The 21,148-nt window shown below is 35.6% G+C and overlaps 3 protein-coding genes across 3 annotated transcripts in view; 2 read left to right on the forward strand and 1 right to left on the reverse strand.

The window, feature by feature from the left end:
- Positions 1-458: 458 nt before the first annotated feature.
- Positions 459-3,828, forward strand: LOC137389574 (DNA-directed RNA polymerase III subunit RPC7-like). Its single transcript, XM_068075622.1, has 5 exons — positions 459-612; positions 1,750-1,945; positions 2,372-2,490; positions 2,680-2,793; positions 3,150-3,828. Exons 1-5 carry the CDS (start codon positions 487-489, stop codon positions 3,237-3,239), a joined length of 645 nt encoding a protein of 214 aa, XP_067931723.1. The 5' UTR covers positions 459-486; the 3' UTR covers positions 3,240-3,828.
- A 52-nt stretch (positions 3,829-3,880) lies between these two features.
- On the reverse strand, positions 3,881-7,980 carry LOC137389573 (RIB43A-like with coiled-coils protein 2). Its single transcript, XM_068075621.1, has 7 exons — positions 7,826-7,980; positions 6,933-7,014; positions 6,596-6,808; positions 5,788-5,909; positions 5,362-5,490; positions 4,864-5,091; positions 3,881-4,396 (listed from the first exon to the last, which is right to left on the reverse strand). Exons 1-7 carry the CDS (start codon positions 7,940-7,942, stop codon positions 4,148-4,150), a joined length of 1,140 nt encoding a protein of 379 aa, XP_067931722.1. The 5' UTR covers positions 7,943-7,980; the 3' UTR covers positions 3,881-4,147.
- A 279-nt stretch (positions 7,981-8,259) lies between these two features.
- LOC137392314 (alanine aminotransferase 1-like) overlaps positions 8,260-21,148 on the forward strand; it is a 31,120-nt gene continuing 18,231 nt past the window's right edge. Inside the window, exons 1-7 of the mRNA XM_068078994.1 lie at positions 8,260-8,377; positions 9,819-9,959; positions 10,049-10,138; positions 10,817-10,925; positions 11,917-12,047; positions 16,436-16,549; positions 19,237-19,366. Coding sequence (XP_067935095.1) covers positions 9,834-9,959; positions 10,049-10,138; positions 10,817-10,925; positions 11,917-12,047; positions 16,436-16,549; positions 19,237-19,366 — 700 coding nt within the window. The 5' untranslated portion in view covers positions 8,260-8,377; positions 9,819-9,833. The remainder of the gene's footprint in view (positions 8,378-9,818; positions 9,960-10,048; positions 10,139-10,816; positions 10,926-11,916; positions 12,048-16,435; positions 16,550-19,236; positions 19,367-21,148) is intronic.

Raw genomic sequence — 21,148 nt, forward strand, 5'->3', positions numbered from 1 at the left:
TCATGGCTTTACAACTTTTACTAGCAGTTGACCATCTTTTGCGCAGTCATTTTGCTTCATAGTGTAGCCTCTTCCAAGCCTATTGTCTAGTATTTTAAAGTGATAATGTGCAATAACTCTTTGAGGATGCTAACAAAACACTAAGAACTTTTGCTTTTTTCCCCCAATCATATGCGCCTTAATTTAAAGTGCTTTCGAAAGTGACAATTTGACTGTTTTTTATTGATAAACACAGATCTTGAATATTTTCATTCACAATTCACAACCCATTAAAATGCGCAACTGTTAAACAAACTGCTAGTGGGAAAGGCATATAGCTAGGTTTATTTCATATTTGGTCAGTTGACATAACTTTAGGAGCCATAGTTTCATAACACAGAGCAACTAAAATTCATTCACATGTCAGAACTACTTGTTTTTTAAATATCATAGGTTGGATGAGTAGTTACTTATTGTAGACAATTCTGACAAAAAGGTAGATGCATAATGGGTGGACGAGGCAGAGGACGTGGCCGAGGAGGGTCTTCCATGTCTGTAAACATAGAAGCACTTGGATTTGGAAGAGGCGAAGCTTTACCATCTGCATCTCTTCATCCTCCTCCCACATTTCCTGTTTGTACAAGCAGCTATAGATTTCTGCTTTTCATAATGGTTCTACTTCATAATGCTTTTGTATTAGAATCTATATATAAGAATTTGTATCTATACATAAATCTCAATGTTTGTCTTTTGTTTGTCGGTCTGTCTGTCCATGTGTTCAGTTAAAGCAATAAGCATCTAGCAATGAACAGTCCACTTTGCAGAGAATTCGATCTTGGAACCTCCTGGTCGGAAGACCAGTGATTGAAACCACTACATTACGATCATTCATGACCATAACGATGAATGATTGTGATGACACAATGTACATCGGTTAGAATACTCAGGCTTGAAGCGCTTGGGATTATTAACTAGCACAGTTGATCATTACGATTATTAAGCTGGCTTAAAACACCGCTATTGTTTTAATAAATATTTTGACTACTAGCCTTACAAAGTGGGTTACTCAAATTCATTGGGTAATTGTTTATTACTCGTGCAGCGCCGGGCATTTGGCTAGTTTCATATACATTAATGGCTTTCAGGTTTTGACAAAAAATGCGCAAGCTTTTGTCTAATCCACACGTCAAACTCCCAGCCCGCAGGCCGCATCCGGCCCACCTTGTAATCAGATCTGGCCCGCGAGATCATTTTACATTATTGTTATTTGTGGCCCATCGATATGAAGCGCTGATGACATAATATTGCACAGAACTACAGATCCCATAATGCAATGTTTCAGCTTCCTTGCTGCGTACTTCCCGGGTCAATTTAACCTGAAGTTTGTTTCAGAATGATATTCCTTTCTGTTTTTATCCATATTTATGTTCCAAAAACATTTAGTTTTAGTGTGTTCAATAAATGTTTATCCTGTTCGGCCTGCGACCTAGATTGTGTTTTGAATTTTGGCCCCTTGTGCAATTGAGTTTGACATTCCTGGTCTAACCTATTGAGACTACATCAGGAACCCATGGCAGCAGTTGTTGTACATCATAAAGCTCTTCATTTTGTTACCATTTATTTTTAGTTTATTTTAAAACTTTTAAAATATATGCTTTTGTTCTAGTAGGTTTATATAATGTTAAATGGAATCTATTGGTGTTTTGTAACTGTAGTGGCAAAGTCTAATTGATCAGTGATCTCAGGGCTCATGTTCATCGCTATACACAGGTACTGGAGCACCATCCACTGCCCCTGGAACACAATGAAAAGTGCAACTATCTTATTGACTTGAAGCGATACTTTCAGACGTCTATGGAAGACTCACCTTACTATGTTAAATCTACTGAGACCCGAAAAGATATAAAACGTTATACAGATAAATATAAAGTTTCTAACTTGGCTGCTGCAGAGACGAACATGATATGTATGTATAGAACAAATATAATATATATATATAATTGTAATATATGAACTTGATATGTATGTATAGAACAAATATAATATATATATATAATTGTAATATATGAACATGATATGTATGTATGTATAGAACAAATGTAATATATAGACTTGTAATATATGAACATGATATGTATGTATGTATAAAACAAATGTAATATATAGACTTGTAATATATGAACCTTATATGTATGTATAGAACAGATGTAATATTTACATGTAGAATGTATAAGATGTGTACATATACAATGATCATGATATGAACATTTAAATATGACTAAGCCTGTTTTTTGCTGTTTCAAAAGAACAATATGAAATTTCTTTAGCTTTGACTTTTCATGTTTTGACTACATTTGCTAAATTTCAAGGATGTTTTTCTCTTTTACTTCAGTATACTCCCGAGTTCCTGAAGAGCTGAGGCCTCAAAAGAAAAAGAAAAAAACTTCAAAGAAAGCTAAATCGTCTTCTGATAGCACACGGAATACTATTGAAGAATTAGAAAAACGAGAGGTGAATATCTTCATTTACGCTTGTGGCAAACAGTTTAAAAGTGTCGAGTACATTGGGCTTTATGTACGGAGTGATCTGTAGAGCTTTTACTGTTACACATTGAACGATTAACTCTTCCAATCAGACAGTCTGTACTGTAATATAGCTCTCTTAAGTGCGACTAAAACTTAGAATATGTGATGCTGTTAGAACAATGAAGTCAAGGCTGAGTCAGGAGAAGAAGAAGGATCTGACGACGAAAAGTCAGCTGAGGACGATGACAAGTTAGGCGATGAGGAGTTCGATGAAGAGGATTTAGAGGAGGTTTGTTCTTAACAATGTGTCAAGTCTGCTTGTCAAACATCTTAATAAGAGTTGTCTCATCTTGTTGTGTATCACAGAATAGGTCTTTTATGTGGGTTATCACGCTTTATTGCATACGGGCAGTTAACATGCATGAAAACCTTATTAAAGTTTTAGCTGCATCATAAAAAAGACATATCTGAGAACAAAATTTCAACCTGGTTAGTAATCCTTTGTCAAAAATTGCTGGAATGTAAATGGAATGGAATATTAATTACACTGTGTACACTTCTGTACAGCTTTTAGTGAAGTTAAGCTAGATACTCATTAAACTTGTATGGCTTTTGTGCGACTAACTGTATGTGTTGTTATTCTAGGAGAATGACTACTGCCAAGAGTACTTTGACAATGGGGAGGGATTCGGAGACGCTGAAGATGATGCCCTTGACGATGGTCCAGTGTACTGAGAATTGTCCCTGCTTTATTTGCTGACATTAAACAGGGTGATATTTTTGTAACATGCATGACATGCTCGATAGTTCGCAGTCTTATTGAGTAAGCAGGAAGTTATCTGCATGGTCTGTGTGAGATTAGTCTTATGACCTGTCACACTAGTCTTGTGATCTGTCACACTTGTCATGTGATCTCTCACACGGGTCATGGGATCTCTCACACGGGTCATTGGATCTGTGACACTAGTTATGTGATCTGTGTCACTAATTATGTGATCTGTAACACTAGTCATGAGATCTGTGACACTATTATCTGTTCAGCAACGCTGCAGAGAAGTGTAATAACTACACATAGTTGAACTCATCTGGTATTTTACAGGCAGTTTGTCCATGTGTTCTACAGGGCTCTGATAGGTTCTATTCACGCCTTGCTGTCCCATGTTATAAACCTATGGAATAGGCTTCTATTACTGGCTAAAGTTCTGTTGCGGTTTTATACCATCAATCATTTACAGTGTACTTGAATGATGTCACAGATTTCCGACAAAATGAACATAAAGCTTTATTTTTTACAGTTTTGAAAATACAAACTGACCATCAGTAAGTTGTGAATTATTTTATTGTAATGATCAGTTATGTAATACTAATATGCGTTATTAGCAGTCATTAAAAATATGCTTCCACCATTCTCATGTAATGCCAAAATAAGTTTTGTTTGTCAGAATAATTTTATTATAAAATGAATCCAGCAGCGCTGACTACATCATATTATATAAATGACAAAGAGAATGTAGAGAGAGGTGAACAAGATCCATTTAAGATCTACCTACTGCAGTATCCATATCGTACCCCTTCCTTGGTGACAAAACACACCGAGCAAATCTCTTCCCTTACGAGTGTAAAAATTACGCGCATTTGTAAATTTATCGGCTAGTTGTGTTAAACTGCATAAAGTAGGCTGCCGTTGGTGGGTTAGTGTAGACCTCTTTCTCGAGAAACTCTTTGTGAGAGTTTTGCTCTTGGGCCAGCCTGCGGTTGTCTATTGCCTGCTGTTTTGCCATCTCTTTTTTTACTCTCTCCTGCTGTCTCTCAAGTAGCTCACCTGACCTCGCCATAGCAACGCGCTGTCTGTCCCATTCCTTTGCTCTCAACTCCTCCTCTTGTCTCAGCCTCTGAAAAAATATTGATATTCATCTATGTCCTTCAGATTAAGTTGTAAAATTAGTTTTTAATATGAGAAAATAGATGATAATCAGAGGTCAATTGATCTGCGATTTGTGAAGCCTCGGTCGCTGTAATATGCTCGACACCGGTCATCATTGTGGAGGAAAAATGGTGATAATTTTTGCTAAGCGAAACCCAGCTCAGCCTGAGCTGTAAACATCTGTTCTATTGGCTCATTGCATGCAAGAACTTTGTTTTCTTTCGTTTAAGTACAGACATGATAGGCTAATTAATTAATTGCACACTAATCAGAAAAGTTTTGTACGAAGTTTACTAAAGCACCATACAGCTGTTGGCCATAGCAAACTCTATGGTACACAATGAGTTAATGCGCATGCTTTGGCATAAATCATGGGTTGGAAAATGCATATTGCATGCTCTATCAGGTTATGACTAAAATTTCAACAAATCACACCTCATTTTCTTTTATCTGGTCAGCCTGAGTTTTCTTTATTTGGGCAATCTGTTCAGGGCTCATGCCCTTCCACCTGTCAGTGATGACTCGGTGTGGTCCCCAGGCACTCTGAGCTACTGCTGGGTTTTCTGTGAGGATGTCTCCATAGATATGGTTTGCTATCTCTGTGTTGTTATCATCCAATTCCTGTTGTTTATGCAGCCTCCTCTTCTCACTCATTTCATTCTCCTGAATAAAACAAATTGATGGTCATACGAGTTATTATACACTCACTCAAGTATTTGGTGTTTATGTTGCTGTCTATTTGCAACAACAGAAGTAGTTGAACACTCCATACATGTAAGATTATGCGTTTTCTTCTGTAAGAAAAAAAAACTGAAAGTGTGAGTCTCCACTCCTCCCAGACAAGATGTTGGTAATGGTATCAAAAGAAAAAAAACTGGGTTCTTGTATAATAAATTTTGTCTATCAGAACTAGGTATTGCATATGGTACTTACAAGAGCCTTGTTATAGTCCTTGGTGGCATGATTAATAGCTCGTCTGCATTCTTCCTCAGCCTTGGCCAATTCCATTGCTCGTTCATCCAACTCTCTCATCTTCAGCTCATATAGTCTGTCTGCCTCTTTCTACACAGTAATGCAAACCTTTCTTCGTAACATATGACATAATTAGTACTTTTTTTAGATGCACTTCAAGGTTTTCTCAATTTTCTAGCTACTTCCTGCTAATTTTTTCAATTTTGTATACTCAAACAGGGTATTGTTCCAAATCCAAGTTGGAACTGAAGTTTAAAATTAAAATCTATTGATTGTTCCTTTATTCCTTCAATACATGTCTGAGGAAACAACGTGTTGGAGAAGCATTACTCATAGTCTTGAGTGAAATGAATGCTAATTGTTTTGTAGATTAATTTGTCTTAATACCTGATTGGCGTCTGCCTGTTCTCTCTCAAGTTTCTGCTTAGCTGTCCACTCTCTTAGCTGCTCCTGTTGATACTTACTTCTAGCTTTGTTATTCAAGTCTTCTCCATCGAATTTCTGCAGACCTGTTGGTTGACAAAGATATTAATCACGACTACTTTATCGTTTTAGGTTATAATTACGTGTACATTGCCTGTTTGAGTATTTCTTATTCTACCTAATGTATCCTTAGAAATTGTTGGATTATAGACCTTTGGATGGGATGATCATGGATCAATCAGCACCATTTCTGACTGTCTAAAGCAGTCATGTCCAAATGATCCACTTGCTAATATTTTCAATGTTGTAGTGGTTCTTTAAGATCTAATTTTCAGATTGATTTTGTTTTTAAACATGATAGGATCATTACCTCATAACTTTTAGCCTATTTCTCTTATATTGTTAGCATCTTTGTATCTGGGTTTATTATTTCTTCCAAGCTTTTACGCTTGCAGTGGAAAAAGTTGTTGTCATGAAAATACACAGATTAGAGTACAATACAAAAGTAAGAAAGCAATTGGACTCACTATGAATTTTAGTTTATGACTCTTTTTACAGTGGATCTTGGTCTGAGCTATGAACTACTATATTTGAAGGGTAGTTAAATATACAACTTTCCGGCAACCAATTGCTTCCTGACAACTCTCTTTAGATATTGAACAATGAAGTGAGGTTTTAACCAATGTCTGCTCTCATATCATTTCTTGTTGTATGGCCAGACTCTTTGTTATACAGATTTGCAAAACCCTGATGTAAGAACAAATTTGCCCACCTGATATGGTTAGCCTAGGGTCATCATCATGCACTCGAGCAGGCTTATCTTTTCTAAGATAATCAGGATCATAGAGGTCAAACTCGCGTCTACCATCTGGTTGCTGATGCATCATACGGAAGTCATTCAAAGCTTTGTTTAGTTCTCTCACGTCTGCCTCCTGTCTTTTCTCCAGCATGCAAGCAATCTTGTCATTTCTATCGGCATCAGCAGCTTAAAGGGTTTAATAAAATGTTTTTTCAAATAATAATAATATTGATGCTTATTGTTGGAGGATGTCAAACATCTGATCACTCTATGTTAATTGACTATATTGAAAAGCTCATTGTTAATTTACCAAACGCTTCAGATCTAAGTCGTTCTTCTTCCTCAATTTGTTTCCTATCTTTGACTTGCTGTTCAAGGCATTCCAAGTCGACCTAGATGCAACAATTGATAGAACAGATGAAAGACCGCAGTAGGGTAAATACTATTCACTTGACCAAGTACAGATTGAAAATATCAGGATGGATCATTACAAACCATTAATAATTTGAAAAACTTTGAGCAGTATTGATTGAGCACTTACATATTAATAATTAGTATTGAATTTTAGAAACTCGGAAAAAATACATCATTTTTATGTTCATTCGATGAGTATATTACAGCCAATCCTAGTGATCATTAATAAGTGAAATGCATGTAAAAGAAAGACTTGCACACATATTTGCTAAAAGACAGTTTTGTTCTGCAATTAAAGCTAAATGTATGGAAATATTTCAAGGCAGGTTGGATGCCTAAAAGGTCTATTCCATCTCAAGTCTGAAGCATTTATGCTTAGGTCGTAAAAAAACAAAAACGTCGGCTACCCCTATCACCGAAAGATTGTCGAAAATACCAAGGCTGGTCTACACCTAAGCTTTGTCAATCGCTTCAGGATAAATTTAATTTTATTATCTAAATAATTAGAATTAGGCAAATACTCTAATATGTATAGTAAAATAATATAGATATATGCATTAAATAAACATTTTCTATTTAAATTAATTGCAAATTAGCTAAATGGCACAAGAGATGGAAAACGTAAGAATTAGTACATTTTTACACAACTATACATAATAATTTTGTTTTTAATTTAAAGAGTCTAGTTTACAAAGTGAGTTTAGTCGAAAAACCAGGTTAATTTTAAATTTGTGTATTCGTTTTGTTTCCTTAACAACATAACGCCTCAACGAAGAGCGTCTTGCTTACCCCAATTATTCTTGTTTTTGCGTTGAATATCCTACTTTGTCTTTGGGCTTCTCTGTTACGTCTTCTGGCTATGGCTGCAGCTTCTATGTTGTCAATTGGCAGATCAAGCTTATACATGATTTTTTTGTGAAGCTAAAAAATTGATTCCTGCCTACTAGTACATACAACACTGATCTTGGCGAGTAGAATATGTTGCTTAGTTACCAATACACCAATAGACCTATATCGCCCATATGTAAGCGTTTGATGCGTTATGTGATTCGTTTACTATTCGATGTATTAAAAGCCAGCAGTTTCCCTTTGATCTCTTTTCACATTTCTTATAATAATGTAAGAGACCATAAGTCATTCAGTGTAGATTACAAATGTTGCTGGAGATAATCATAAACAACGTGGACCTACCTCAATCGTCTCAACCTATCCCGCAAGTAATAATCGCTTGCTACGGTCAGTGTAACCTTCTAACCGTGTTTGTCACAGCGCTCACCGTCGCAACAGTCTGCAGGCTGATTAGACATCACATAAATATTTAACAATCTATTTTAGATAAATGTATTATAATATATTATATATATATACTTTTTAGAACTTGTGCTTATGCGCACCTAATAGTCTACGTGGTGATGTAACTGATGTTATAACCATAACTAATCATTTTCTGTATCAAAAACTTTACATCAACTAGGAGTAGCCTACATGTATTTATTTTGTTGCAATTTTAACACGTGTATAAATGACTGTTGTAAAATCGTTGGCTAAGACAAGGAAAACATTGCTTTTGGTTTTTCCGGAAAAGTTTTAAAGGGACCTCTATATTTGCTATAAATTAGTTATCTGTTACTATTACTAAAAACACCGATTCAAGCATTGGCTGCTTGACAGATAGTATACAGTTTTTTCTAGTTTTAGCTAAAGTGCAGATATTACTTTTTAATGCGTTGTCTCGTGATTATTCATTAATAGAGAAAATAAAATATATGAAGCGCCTTCAGGGAGTAATTTTGTGTATGCTTGAATATTCTGATTTCATGTATAAATACATGTAGGTTATACTGTTTGCTATTTATGTTGGTTTGTTGCTTTTAATTTTAATGTCTCTAATGTTTCTAATCTAACTCTACTGTCTGTGAGGTCTGGTGTTTGCAAAGTAGTCTGAAATGTAACTAAGGCTTGACTCAAGTGCGTGTTGGACTTGGTAGCATAGGTTCGCTATCTCATAATTTAGACTCACGCGTTAACTATTGTTTTACAACAGGAGAACTGCTGTGTTAATATGAGTTTAACTAATATTAAATATTTACATATTGTTACATTGTTTGTGTGTGTTTGGTTCTTTTGTTGATAATATTACTTTTAGAAATGGACCAGTTTGCTGCCTCAGGTAAGAACTAGTAGATTTAGATAAGTCTAAATAGTATATATTTAACGCCTGTAACTAACAATGAAATTTGTTCTGCTCTGCGATAGCATACGCATGTGACTTCCTTGTTGCTCAATGGGAATAGCACCTTAACCGCTAAAAGTATTTCGTCTATCTGCAAGTATCATAGATTTTTATTTAGTGCATTTCTTAATGTTCATTTTGAACAAAGGCTATAGCTGGATGTTTTCCAACTCTGGTCATGACTCCTCTGCTTGGTTATGACTAATTCTGTTCACCGTTTCATGCTTTCATTTTCAATAGGTGGCACATGGGATCAAAGTTTAACATTTTAGTTGTGTTGCCTAGCAAAGTTGTTTTCATCAGTTATAAGTGCTGAGAAAAATTTGAGGTGGCCATCTAGAATCTTGCATATCCTAAGTAGACTTTGGTTGTTAACTTGTTATGAAATATGTCCAAATCCATTCCTGTAGCTAGTTTACGGCGCAGTAAAATATTACTAGTTGATTCAATGGATTTCAATTCAAATTCAATTGATTTTCCTATTTCTCGCTAAACCATTTCATGTTTTTAGCTAGATTTTTGTGCATCAAGATAATTTCTCTTTAACAGACAGTACATACAGCAATGGCGTTGAAGGAGGAGGCAGTACTGACTGTCGATACAATGAATTCAAACGTCAAGGAGATGCAGTATGCAGTCAGAGGCCCTATTGTAGGCTTAGCTGCAGAGGTTGAGAGTGAGCTAGAAAATGTAAGATATAATTCATTACCATATTGGAGGACCTTAGCCTATACCAGCAGTCTACTACCAAAAATGACTTCATTTTATAATCTATGTAGGGCCAAGATAAGCCATTTAAGGAAGTGGTGAGAGCCAACATCGGAGACTGTCATGCTACAGGGCAGCATCCCCTAACCTTCCTCCGGCAGGTAAAATGCTCTGCTTTAGCTGTCCACTACTCTTAATCGCCTAGTATGCTGCAATCTGTCATAAGGATGTGAGGTCAAGTGTACGGGACCTTTATAGAATACAATACGTGACCTACTAAAGAGTGAATTGTGTTTGCTCACTGATGATGTAATCTGTGTTCGTCAAACCCAATCACTGAAGCAAATACAGTTGTTGGCTGCTTGCCAATTTCAGTGCACAGTATTGTCAATGCTCTATGAAGTTTACTGGTTTTAATTTCTTAAATTAAAATAACTGAATAGTGTCCTGCACATGTTGATTGTCATGAGCTGTCTGGTATGTCAGGTTAATTTTGAACGCCAACTTATTTAATTTTGATAGATATCTCAATATTGACTTAATCTCCACTTCTTCGTATGAAGTTGCGGCCTTAGTAAGTTTTATCTTTTCTTACATAAAGTCATCACTCTTTATTGCACCGATACTATTGTACTGGTTAGTAAATCACTGGTTTGTGTTCTCTAAATCCAACCAAATACAAGTGCTTAGTTTCACCAACCAACATCTCAAGTTCTGTGTCTATCAAGAACCCAATCGGTAACTTGAGCAAACTTTTCCAACATTGATGGAATATAACTGATAGAGTTCACTATTTTCAGGAGAACTACTGATTGCTTATCGAGTTCATTCTTGTTTAGGTCTTAGCCTTGACTGTATACCCGGATCTATTTAAAGATCCAAACTTTCCGGAAGATGCCAAACTGCGGGCTAATTTGGTATTAGACAGCTGTAAAGGACGCAGTGTTGGTGAGATGAAATTATATTCATAGTTTTAACAGTTTACTACCTAAACAGTGCTTCATCGGTGTATCTCACAAGGAATCGTCGCACTTGGTAAAATGACAGTATTTAGTTGAATGCATTGTGTATGTATTCAACTAAATACGTAGTGTGTAGTGTACATTTATTAATAAATTTATTCAACTCATGCTCAAGTTACATTCTAAGGTGATTTATCTCTTCTCTATGTTATACAGTTTGAATATTCTATTAATTTCGTGATGCAACTAAATTGTAGGCCTGTCCTAACTGCATGAGAACAACCAACACATGCTTCTAGATTGTAGGCCTGTCCTAACTGCATATGAACAACCAACGCATGCTTCTAGATTGTAGGCCTGTCCTAACTGCATATGAACAACCAACGCATGCTTCTAGATTGTAGGCCTGTCCTAACTGCATATGAACAACCAACTCATGCTTCTAGATTGTAGGCCTGTCCTAACTACATATGAACAACCAACGCATGCTTCTAGATTGTAGGCCTGTCCTAACTGCGTATGAACAACCAACGCATGCTTATAGATTGTAGGCCTGTATTAACTGCATATGAACAACCAACGCATGATTACCAAGTAATTATAATTTAAACAATCTTAGTTGTTTTTGCATATCAACCTTTTACGTTTAATAATTCATTTTACTTCAAAATTTTATTTTAGCTTCCGTTCCTTGAAGGGAATGTTAATACTAAATAAAATATTAAATTAAAATATTACCTATAAAAACATTGTAACAAATTTTATTTGCAGTTACGTTAGTGAGTGACAGGCACTATTTAGTGCCCCCAGCTATTCTATGCACGCTGTTGAGACATGTACAGCTGACTATCAATCATATAAATGTTATTCCTATTACAATGACTGTGGTAAACTCTGTGGCAATCACTAAGTTATGTTATTTATTATTCCAGTTTTGGTAGTTGTATGATTGACATGCATGCATGCGATACGTGCAGGTTCCTATAGTGAAAGCTCTGGACTGAAAAATGTCAGGAAGCACATTGCAGAGTTTATTGAGAGACGTGACGGATATCAGGCTGATATGAATCACGTGTTCACTTCAACCGGGGCTAGTGAAGGCATTAAGGTTAGCTATATTTGTTTGTGGCTATATATGGCTCACCCTTTCCTTGACAGGGTATTGTTCTGCTTTGAGTCACTCATTGCATCATTTTGACATCCGCATGCTTTGCTGGCATTAAATGCAAAGACATTGTTTTGATGCTCTGACACTGAGAATTCTCACGTTACAGGATGTTCATTTTATTAGAAGCCATCACCCAGCTTATCAGAATTACAAATATTCCCGGCTGTTGAGTAGTTAATATTAAAGGTTCATTTGGCCATCTTATCACATTTTATCTGGTAATGGTCAAGTTAAAATACCCCAAACATATGCATACTATGATAACATTTGGTATGTGTAATGTTAAATGCGTACAACATATTCTGATAATATAACAAAGCAGTGCTTCAAAAGATATACCGTAAGTCCTCACGCTCAAGCCGCGCGGCTTGTGCTCACAAACAGATGACTCACAAAGGAAAAAATAACCCTCCAACAAGCCGTCTGTGGTATCTAGCCGCCCTTACCAACAAGCCGCATATGCCCACAGACCGCGGCTAACAACCGAGGTTTTGTCATCCTTGACCCCTTCGGTAGCGAGAGTGTTCAGATGGGTTTGGCTATATCCCCTCCTCTTGAATAAGAAGAACTGTTTTGCACTGTTTGTCCATAGTTTCTGCTATGATGTCAGCAGGTATTAACACGCTCTCAACCACTTGTCTCTCACTCATGTCTCACAAATTCATCTCGACTTAGAGCGATAAATTCTTCTTTAGTCTAAAGTGTTCCATAAACATGACCTTGAAAATAAACGAGTAGGTCGCCAAAATCCCCGTACATAAAAGTGTATCATGAATGCGATTCTGTGGTTATAGCGCGGGAGCTGAGCAGAGACCGCATTTATCGAGAAGCCGCCCTGAGCCCCACGTAAGTTTTAAAAGAATGGCCTTAGCCGCGGTCTATGACCTTGAACCAGAAGCCATGCCCAACGACAAGCCGTGCGGCTTGAGCATGAGGACTTACGGTATAAATGACTGCCAGTATATAGTGATAATATTCTTGCATTCCATGATGCACTCCAGCCCCAAACTTCCAAGTTTCCCAGGCAATTATGGATTAAGAACCTCTATATATCTTTAAACAGCAAAAATCTCTGCCTGATATATCTGCTACTCAAAGTGGAGGCAAAAAGTAAGGCCGTGAATTTTATTAAAGGTTGACTTGCAACCAAATTCACATTACAGTTATTTGGTATCATAAGATTCACCATGTCTTACTCTGTTGTGTTGTAGGTGCAAAATATATGGGAATGTGATTTCAAGCTCTTAAAAGCTAACAAACGAACAGTAAATCGCAGCCACACGAGACCGCCGTAGTTTGGATTCTCTTTCCAAAACGGCTCAAATGGGACGTAGTTGTTACAGGATGGTTTCTGTTTACACTTTCACGCAACCTCATTCGTCGAAATATTTTCACAAATATACTTCACGCATTCAATAAAACCATGTCTATTGTTCTTACGGGTCTGTTTTATCGTCATTGTAATGCTGTCACTTTTAGCACTGATATCTTATAACTTACCGTAGAAAATCGTTAAACTTTTTAATCTTAACTCGAAGGAGTACATATCATTGTCTGATAATCATGACGAGCCTGTTGGTCACCTGTGATAATCGAAAAATGCTGCAGAAATTATTTGCGAAGTTTTGGGTCACGTGATCAGATTACGACTTGACGATTGAATAATGCCGAAACAAAACAGTAAAGTAGTGAGCATCTATAGTTGATACGGGGTCTTCGGTAAAACCCGAAGTGTTTGTCATAAACTAGTGCTACGATAAGTTTTATATTGAGCTTTTTATTGGCCTTTCAATTCACGTGAGAACATCACGTGACAAGACGATAACCGAACTGTGATGACTACGTCAGAGAAATAAACAGATTCCAATCTATGGCGGCTGTTCGTTTTTGAGCTTTTAAGAGCTTGTAATCACATTTCCACATATTTGTACCTACAACACAACAGAGTAAGACATGGTGAATCTTTTGATACCAAATAACTGTAATGTGAATTCTGTTGCAAGTCAACCTTTAAAGTAAAAGCTTTTGTCTGTAAGTAAGCAAAAATCTCTGTGTGATATATCTGCTACTCAAAGTGGAGGCAGAAAGTAAGGCCGTGAATTTTATTAAAGTAAATGATTTTGGCTGTAAGCACAAATGGTTTTCTGTTGGATATGATAGGATATATTCACCGCATATATAAGACATACTAGCTGAATGCTAGGCGTTCCACAGGTAATAAAGAAAGTTTTTGCACAGAAAATTCATTTTTAATTAACATATACAACTTTCATCATTCTATTTTTTAAGTAAATGTGTTTGTTTATTTCTGTGTGTGCTATAGGTTTAAGCTATATACGTATAGAATTTTGGGGAAGTCTGTGTACATATATTTCTTTTAGTAGTTTAAACGTGCCAGCTAATCGCTTAACCAACCGCAATTAAAGATTGGCAGTTGTAATAAGTGTATTGCGTGCGCAGATTATTTAATCGAAGAGCCAATGGGTCGAGTGGTTTAGTGGATAGCATGCGTGTCTGCAGAACTGGGTTTTCCGAGTTCATTTCCAGTGCGAAGCGGTTGTTTGTCCTAAAACTTTATCGCTATAACTGGACTCACGACTGATGAAAGACATTCGCATTTATATCTACACGAGCTGTGCTACCTGGTGTTGCCCGGGTATTAAAATTCAGCTTATAAATAATGAGAAGTAATGAGAGTTGCCTGCCTCTTGCTATTAGCCTGGCACAATCAAAAGCTGGTGGAATCAAAAGCTGGTCAATGTTGTTTGGATTATCAGGAGTCATTGCTATGGAATCTACTACCGGTTACACTGCGTAAAATTGTAAATGCTAATTCTTTCAAAAATGAACTGAAGCGCTACCTCAGACAACCAGACTAGACTAAACTAACTAGACACACTTCTGCTGACTCTACTTTCAGGTTCCGCGCCTTGATTAGCCTTGCTATTGCGCACAGGGACCTCATAATCACCTTCCCTGAAGTGACATTTTTTTTCTATTTCTCTTGTTCTTTTATACTGTAAGAAACACTTCATATTTTTTGTAGTTATATTATAGATGAAAATAAATAAACAAACAAACAATCCCATTGGAAAATTTGAGTACCCTTACTATTTAGAGCTACGGCTTCTATGGAGCTACATCATGACTTTCCATCATGACCGAAAGTGCTAGCCTATTTGCTTCCATATAGCGACATATATCGCTTAGTGAATCGATCAAGCTCTGTGGCTTAGTTAGTAAGGTGTTGGACTGGTGAATGGGAGGTTCCGAGATCAAATCTTATTATTTACGGATTTTTTATTCCAAGATTTGAATAGCTATAGTTGGACATAAACAACGATGATCAACATTGAGAACTATATATATACTAGCTGTGCCTCCCGGTGTTGCCCGGGTATTAAAGATGAGCTTATAAACAATGAGAAGCAATGAGATTTGCTTACCACTTGCTGGCAGGCAACTCTCCAACAAGTGGCAGGCCATTGCCAAGTGGCGTGGCACATTGCCAATGGAAAATTCCACTCACCTAGTTAGTAAGCTTCAAATGCCAATAGGCAATGTCATTGCGTCAGCATTGTTGCCCAGCTAGGTTATTCTAATAATAGCTATAGCCGGAATGCAGACAGACGTACGACATAGAGACATAAAACATACTTTGAGAAGTATATATATATAGATAGAAGTTAGATAGATACATGTAAGTATCTAAAAAGTCAAGTGTGGCAATATTCTTGTACACACATGGGTTGCTACACAGAGGAGATAGACATACTTTACAGGCTGCTAGGATTTGTGGGTAGGTTTTATTACACAAAAATAATGAACAGGAAGTTGCTTCTAATTGTACAGTTTAATTGAGGATGAATGGCAGTGCATGAATATGTATCGGCACCCGCAGTTTTCTTTTGTAGGAATGAACTTGAGAAATTTCAGAGAAATTTGTTGCCACGTGTTTTGCTGGTTCATTCTGTGTTTTTTACCTAAGAGAAGTTTTAATTACCTCGAACATGCATACCTATTTGGTCATTAGCACCATTGAAACTTGCCCTACTTTATTTGTACTATCATGTATATAAGCATTAAAGCGAACTTCAATTTTTATGTTGCAAATATTTAAAGAAATTCAGTTACTAGCATTGAGTAAACTTCTGCCCGGTCCAATTGTTGTTTTTAGATTTTAGGCTATAAACTTGCCATTTTGGTTTATTATTAGCTTTTTGATTACTTATCATTTAGTGTTAGAAAAACTGGTTGGCTTGTCATTTTTTATTCTAAAAATAATTTATCGCATCAGCGTCGCATCGAGGATGTTTTTATTATTTTAGACAATACTTCATTTGTTGAACTGTGATATTGATGGTAAGAAGCCTGGAGTAATGATACCCATACCACAGTACCCCCTGTACTCAGCTACCCTTGTTGAGTATGCCATGCCTCAGGTAACAGTCATATGTGCTTGCAATTGCTTGTTCTTGTTTGCTTTCGGTTGTCATAGTTTTGGTTTTTTTTTCAGTTATAGATACATAGACAATAACAACACCAAACTAATGTTATATACATAGACAATAACAACATCAAACTAATGTTATAGATACATAGACAATAACGACACCAAACTAATGTTATATACATAGACAATAACAACACCAAACTAATATTATAGGTACATAGACAATAACGACACCAAACTAATGTTATATACATAGACAATAACAACACCAAACTAATATTATAGGTACATAGACAATAACAAACACCAAACTAATATTATAGGTACATAGACAATATCAACACCAAACTAATGTTATAGATACATAGACAATAACAACACCAAACTAATATTATAGATACATAGACAATAACAACACCAAACTAATATTATAGGTACATAGACAATATCAACACCAAACTAATGTTATAGATACATAGACAATAACAACACCAAACTAATATTATAGATACATAGACAATAACAACACCAAACTAATATTATAGATACATAGACAATAACCACACCAAACTAATATTATAGATACATAGACAATAACAACACCAAACTAATGTTATAGATACATAGACAATAACAACATCAAACTAATATTATAGATACATAGATGATAACAACACTAAACGAATGTCAAAGCTAATAGTATGGAAGAAATATAAGAGCTACTGGTATAGCATAGAACTTTTGGCATCCCAATCACTGTAGTTACAAACAGATAGCAAAGAAGGTTTTGGATTCGGAACTTGTTTTTATTGACATGCAACTAAAGTATGGATAGCATGTGTATATTCAATTTGCTACCTGCTACATCTTTACTTAGCTAATGCAGAATTCATCGTGCTGAATGCAGCATTGCAATAGTAAATACTTCCTGAAAAATAACCCTTTGCGTAGGCTTTTAACTGTCTATACATGCACAGTGGAGTCTGAATAATTCGGGCCAAAATAATTCGAATTTCTGCTTAATTCAAACATTTTGATAGGTCCTAATCTGTCCGTTTATATCACACACCATTGTAAATAGTCTGACTAATTTGAACTAATTCTGGCTAATTCAAACTAAAAGATGGTAAAAGTGTAAAAATAAACGGAGCTGAATACATTAGTATGTATTAGTCACACAGAGTGTATTAGTATGTAACAGTATGTATTATCACAGAATCAAGCACTACTGCTGTGACATATATTCCTTGGTGATTGTGAGAGATGCATCAATTTAATAGGTCAAGCTTCAGATTGGCAGCTTACACACGACCTTGATAGAGCAAGTTACGCTACTGTTAAAGCCGTCTTTATTCTGTGAACTTGAAAAAATTGAAAATGGATTCACTGAAAAAATATTGTGCGCTTTGACTATGCATCAAACTTGAGCAACAGTAAACATTTATTTTATATGTAGAAGTGAGTAATCAAAGACTTATCTACAATCGCAGTTCCAAGCTTTATTCAGTTTTTTTTACTTTGGCAAACATGTCTTCAGAATTGAAACAGAATTGCAAAATTAAAACTTACCAGTATAAGGTGGATATTATTAATGAAATTGAAAGAGGAGTAAAACCAAGTGAGATAGTAAGAGGGAAACTTTATAAATCTACTGGATTAAGAATAAAGATAAGATTCTTTCAGCTAGCCAAGTCTCTTCTTGACTTGACGGGCAGATACTCGCAGATATTCGACATTGAAAATAGTGTACGGTGTCAAGTTCTGCAACAAACACTGATAACACAATTCACGAACTCGCCCGTTCAATATGTTTCTGTTTGTAAATCTTTTGTACATGTACTGTACATTGAAATAAACATATACATGTACTCAATAAAATACATACAAACTTTATTTGTGATACCTGAATAGTGTTTCTATTCTTGAGTAAATCATAAACACTTGGATTAAAAAAAATACAGTATTCAATTTTACATATACAAGTATAGAATGCATTGAGAACTCATAGGGCTTAACAGACCATCAACATAACGTTATCAATCTAATGTAAAATACAAGATACAACACGGCTCTTATAATTCAAACTCTGGTATATTCAAACGAATTGACTCGGTCCCTTCGAGTTTTAATTTTGCAGACTCCACTGTATTAGTAAGAATAAATTGTGGCTAATAAATATCATACTTTCAGCCATTCTTTAATATGTTGTGCTCAGGTAATATTCGGCTTACCCTGACTATATATGTAAAGCACATTCTTATTTCCTCTGCGCGTATTTCACATATCTGAACATTGAGCTTTTATTATTTTTAAAATAATTACGGCTTATAAGAGGGTTGTGGTTGAATTATGGTGTATTAGCAACATAAACCGCAGACAATCATTTTTAATATGTTAGTATATATTATTAAATGATAAACTAGCAGTGAGCCCGGCGATGACCAGGATTTCTTACATTTTTAATCTGATATCCCGCAGGTGGGTGTTTAATAGGCATCATCAAAACCATCTCTAATTTGACAGCAGTCCTAAAACAGAGTTTTTCTGGTGCTGTAATGTTTGAACAACTAACAACTAACTAACAACTCACAACTAACTCTTAGCGTGTTGCAAATGTAAACCTTACATCAGGATATTTTACTTGACTCTCTTTGTACTACGATTTGGCTGCTTCAGATACAATACTATCTGGATGAGGAGAATCATTGGTCGCTAGACATGGCAGAGATGCAGCGGGCTATAGACGAGGCAAGGTCCACGTGCAACCCACGGGCTGTGGTTGTTATTAATCCTGGCAACCCTACAGGTTAGTTATTCTCTATCCTGTGTTATGTGTTCTTTCAACCATTGGTGAGTTTAAACTATTGCTGCTGATAATAGCACAATAACTATTGTTGCTAACAATAACTATTGTTGCTAACAATAACTATTGTTGCTAACGATAACTTTGGTATAAATTTTAGTACTCATTTTAAAGTGATTCTGGGGGATTGGCAATAGATTTGAATATTTCCATATCTCGACACTATTATTTCCAAAATCAAATAAATTCATAACATTCCTTTCTTTTACATAAACTGAACTTAAATTCTATTTTTTTCCTTTTTATGACATCTATTTATCTTTAAACTGATTTGATTGTATGCACTATGTATTATTGTATGCACTTTTCTTGATGATCTTGAACGCCACATTTCTTCTTCTCACGCAAGTAATCACATCATTGCTGGTGATATCAACATTGATTATTTAGACAATTCAAGTGATGACTATGCCAACTTGTTAGCAACTTACTGTTTTTATAACACTATAACTATTGCAACCCACCATTTTAAGCCCTCAAACAAATGGACGTGCTTGGATCACATTTTGACAAACTTTGTTAGTCCGACAGTGACATCTGGAACTATAAGCGCAGACTTTAGTGACCACTTGCCCACATTTTCATTTTTTCACAAATTTAAAAATAATCAACCCATCTCCCGAAAAACTACTAATTCATATCCTGTAATTGATTATAAAAGTCTAAGAATCATGCTTGAAAACACTAATTGGGACAAAATCTTTTCAAATGATGTCGATTACTTCTATAACGCTTTTTTTGACAAATTATCTGATTGTTCCCAGAAATGTAAATACCAAAAATCAGTAAACACTAAATCTAATCAAACTTTCTTAAAGCCATGGATGACTGAAAACCTTTTGTTGAGCATTAAAAAGAAATATCGTCTTCATAGAAAACTTCAATCTAACCCACTTAATTTAAAATTGAAGTGCCAATATAACAAACTTAGAAACGATGTTAGCAGGAATTTGAGGGACTCCAAATATAATTATTTTTCGCAAGCTTTCAATAGCTGCACCAGCTCAAAGCAGATTTGGCAGCTTGTAAACTATGAGCTTCTAGGAAAACAAAAGACAAATAGCCATAAACAGCCTTCTAAACTGATTTGTTATCTTAATCCTGATGAAATAGCCATAACGGATGTTGAAAAAGCTAATGAGCTCAATTCCTTTTTTAGTAATATTGGTAAAAGACTGGCCTTGAAATTTGTAAACTTAGTACCTCAACCCCCTATCCAAAATCAAGCATTGTGGCTTGAAAATAATGCTGGTGAAGCTTTTGAATTCCAATACATCGATATAACTGGTTTATTAAAAATTGTAGATACAATAAATTCAAACAAAGCCTCTGGCCTAGATCAAATTTCTGCTAAATTTATGAAATCGGTTTCACAGAGTATTGCTTACCCTTTATGTAAGATTTTTAACAAATCACTAGAGACTGGGAAGGTACCTGATGCACTTAAAAAAGCTAAAATATTACCTTTGCACAAAGGGGGTTCTTTAAATGAATGCGGTAATTTTCGTCCAATTTCAATTCTACCAGTCTTTAGTAAAATATTGGAAAAACTTGTTAATCAACAAATTGTTGATTATTTAGAAAATAAATCACTTTTATATAAAAACCAATTTGGATTCAGAAGAGCTAGAGGCACATCTGATGCCATCTCAACTTTTACTAACCAAATTCTAGAATCGTTTGACCGAAGTGAATGTGTTATAGGAATTTTTATAGATTTCAGGA

Source organism: Watersipora subatra, chromosome 3 (genome assembly GCF_963576615.1).
Source record: "Watersipora subatra chromosome 3, tzWatSuba1.1, whole genome shotgun sequence".
NCBI lineage: Eukaryota > Metazoa > Bryozoa > Gymnolaemata > Cheilostomatida > Watersiporidae > Watersipora > Watersipora subatra.

Coding starts and splice junctions, on each gene's coding strand:
- LOC137389574 (XM_068075622.1), top strand. CDS start 487: ATGGGTGGACGAGGCAGAGGACGTGGCCGAGGAGGGTCTTCCATGTCT. Junction 613..1,749: donor ATCCTCCTCCCACATTTCCT/GTTTGTACAAGC, acceptor CGCTATACACAG/GTACTGGAGCACCATCCACT. Junction 1,946..2,371: donor TGCAGAGACGAACATGATAT/GTATGTATAGAA, acceptor CTTTTACTTCAG/TATACTCCCGAGTTCCTGAA.
- LOC137389573 (XM_068075621.1), bottom strand. CDS start 7,942: ATGTATAAGCTTGATCTGCCAATTGACAACATAGAAGCTGCAGCCATA. Junction 5,491..5,787: donor AACAGGCAGACGCCAATCAG/GTATTAAGACAA, acceptor ATTACTGTGTAG/AAAGAGGCAGACAGACTATA. Junction 5,092..5,361: donor AGGACTATAACAAGGCTCTT/GTAAGTACCATA, acceptor TGTTTTATTCAG/GAGAATGAAATGAGTGAGAA.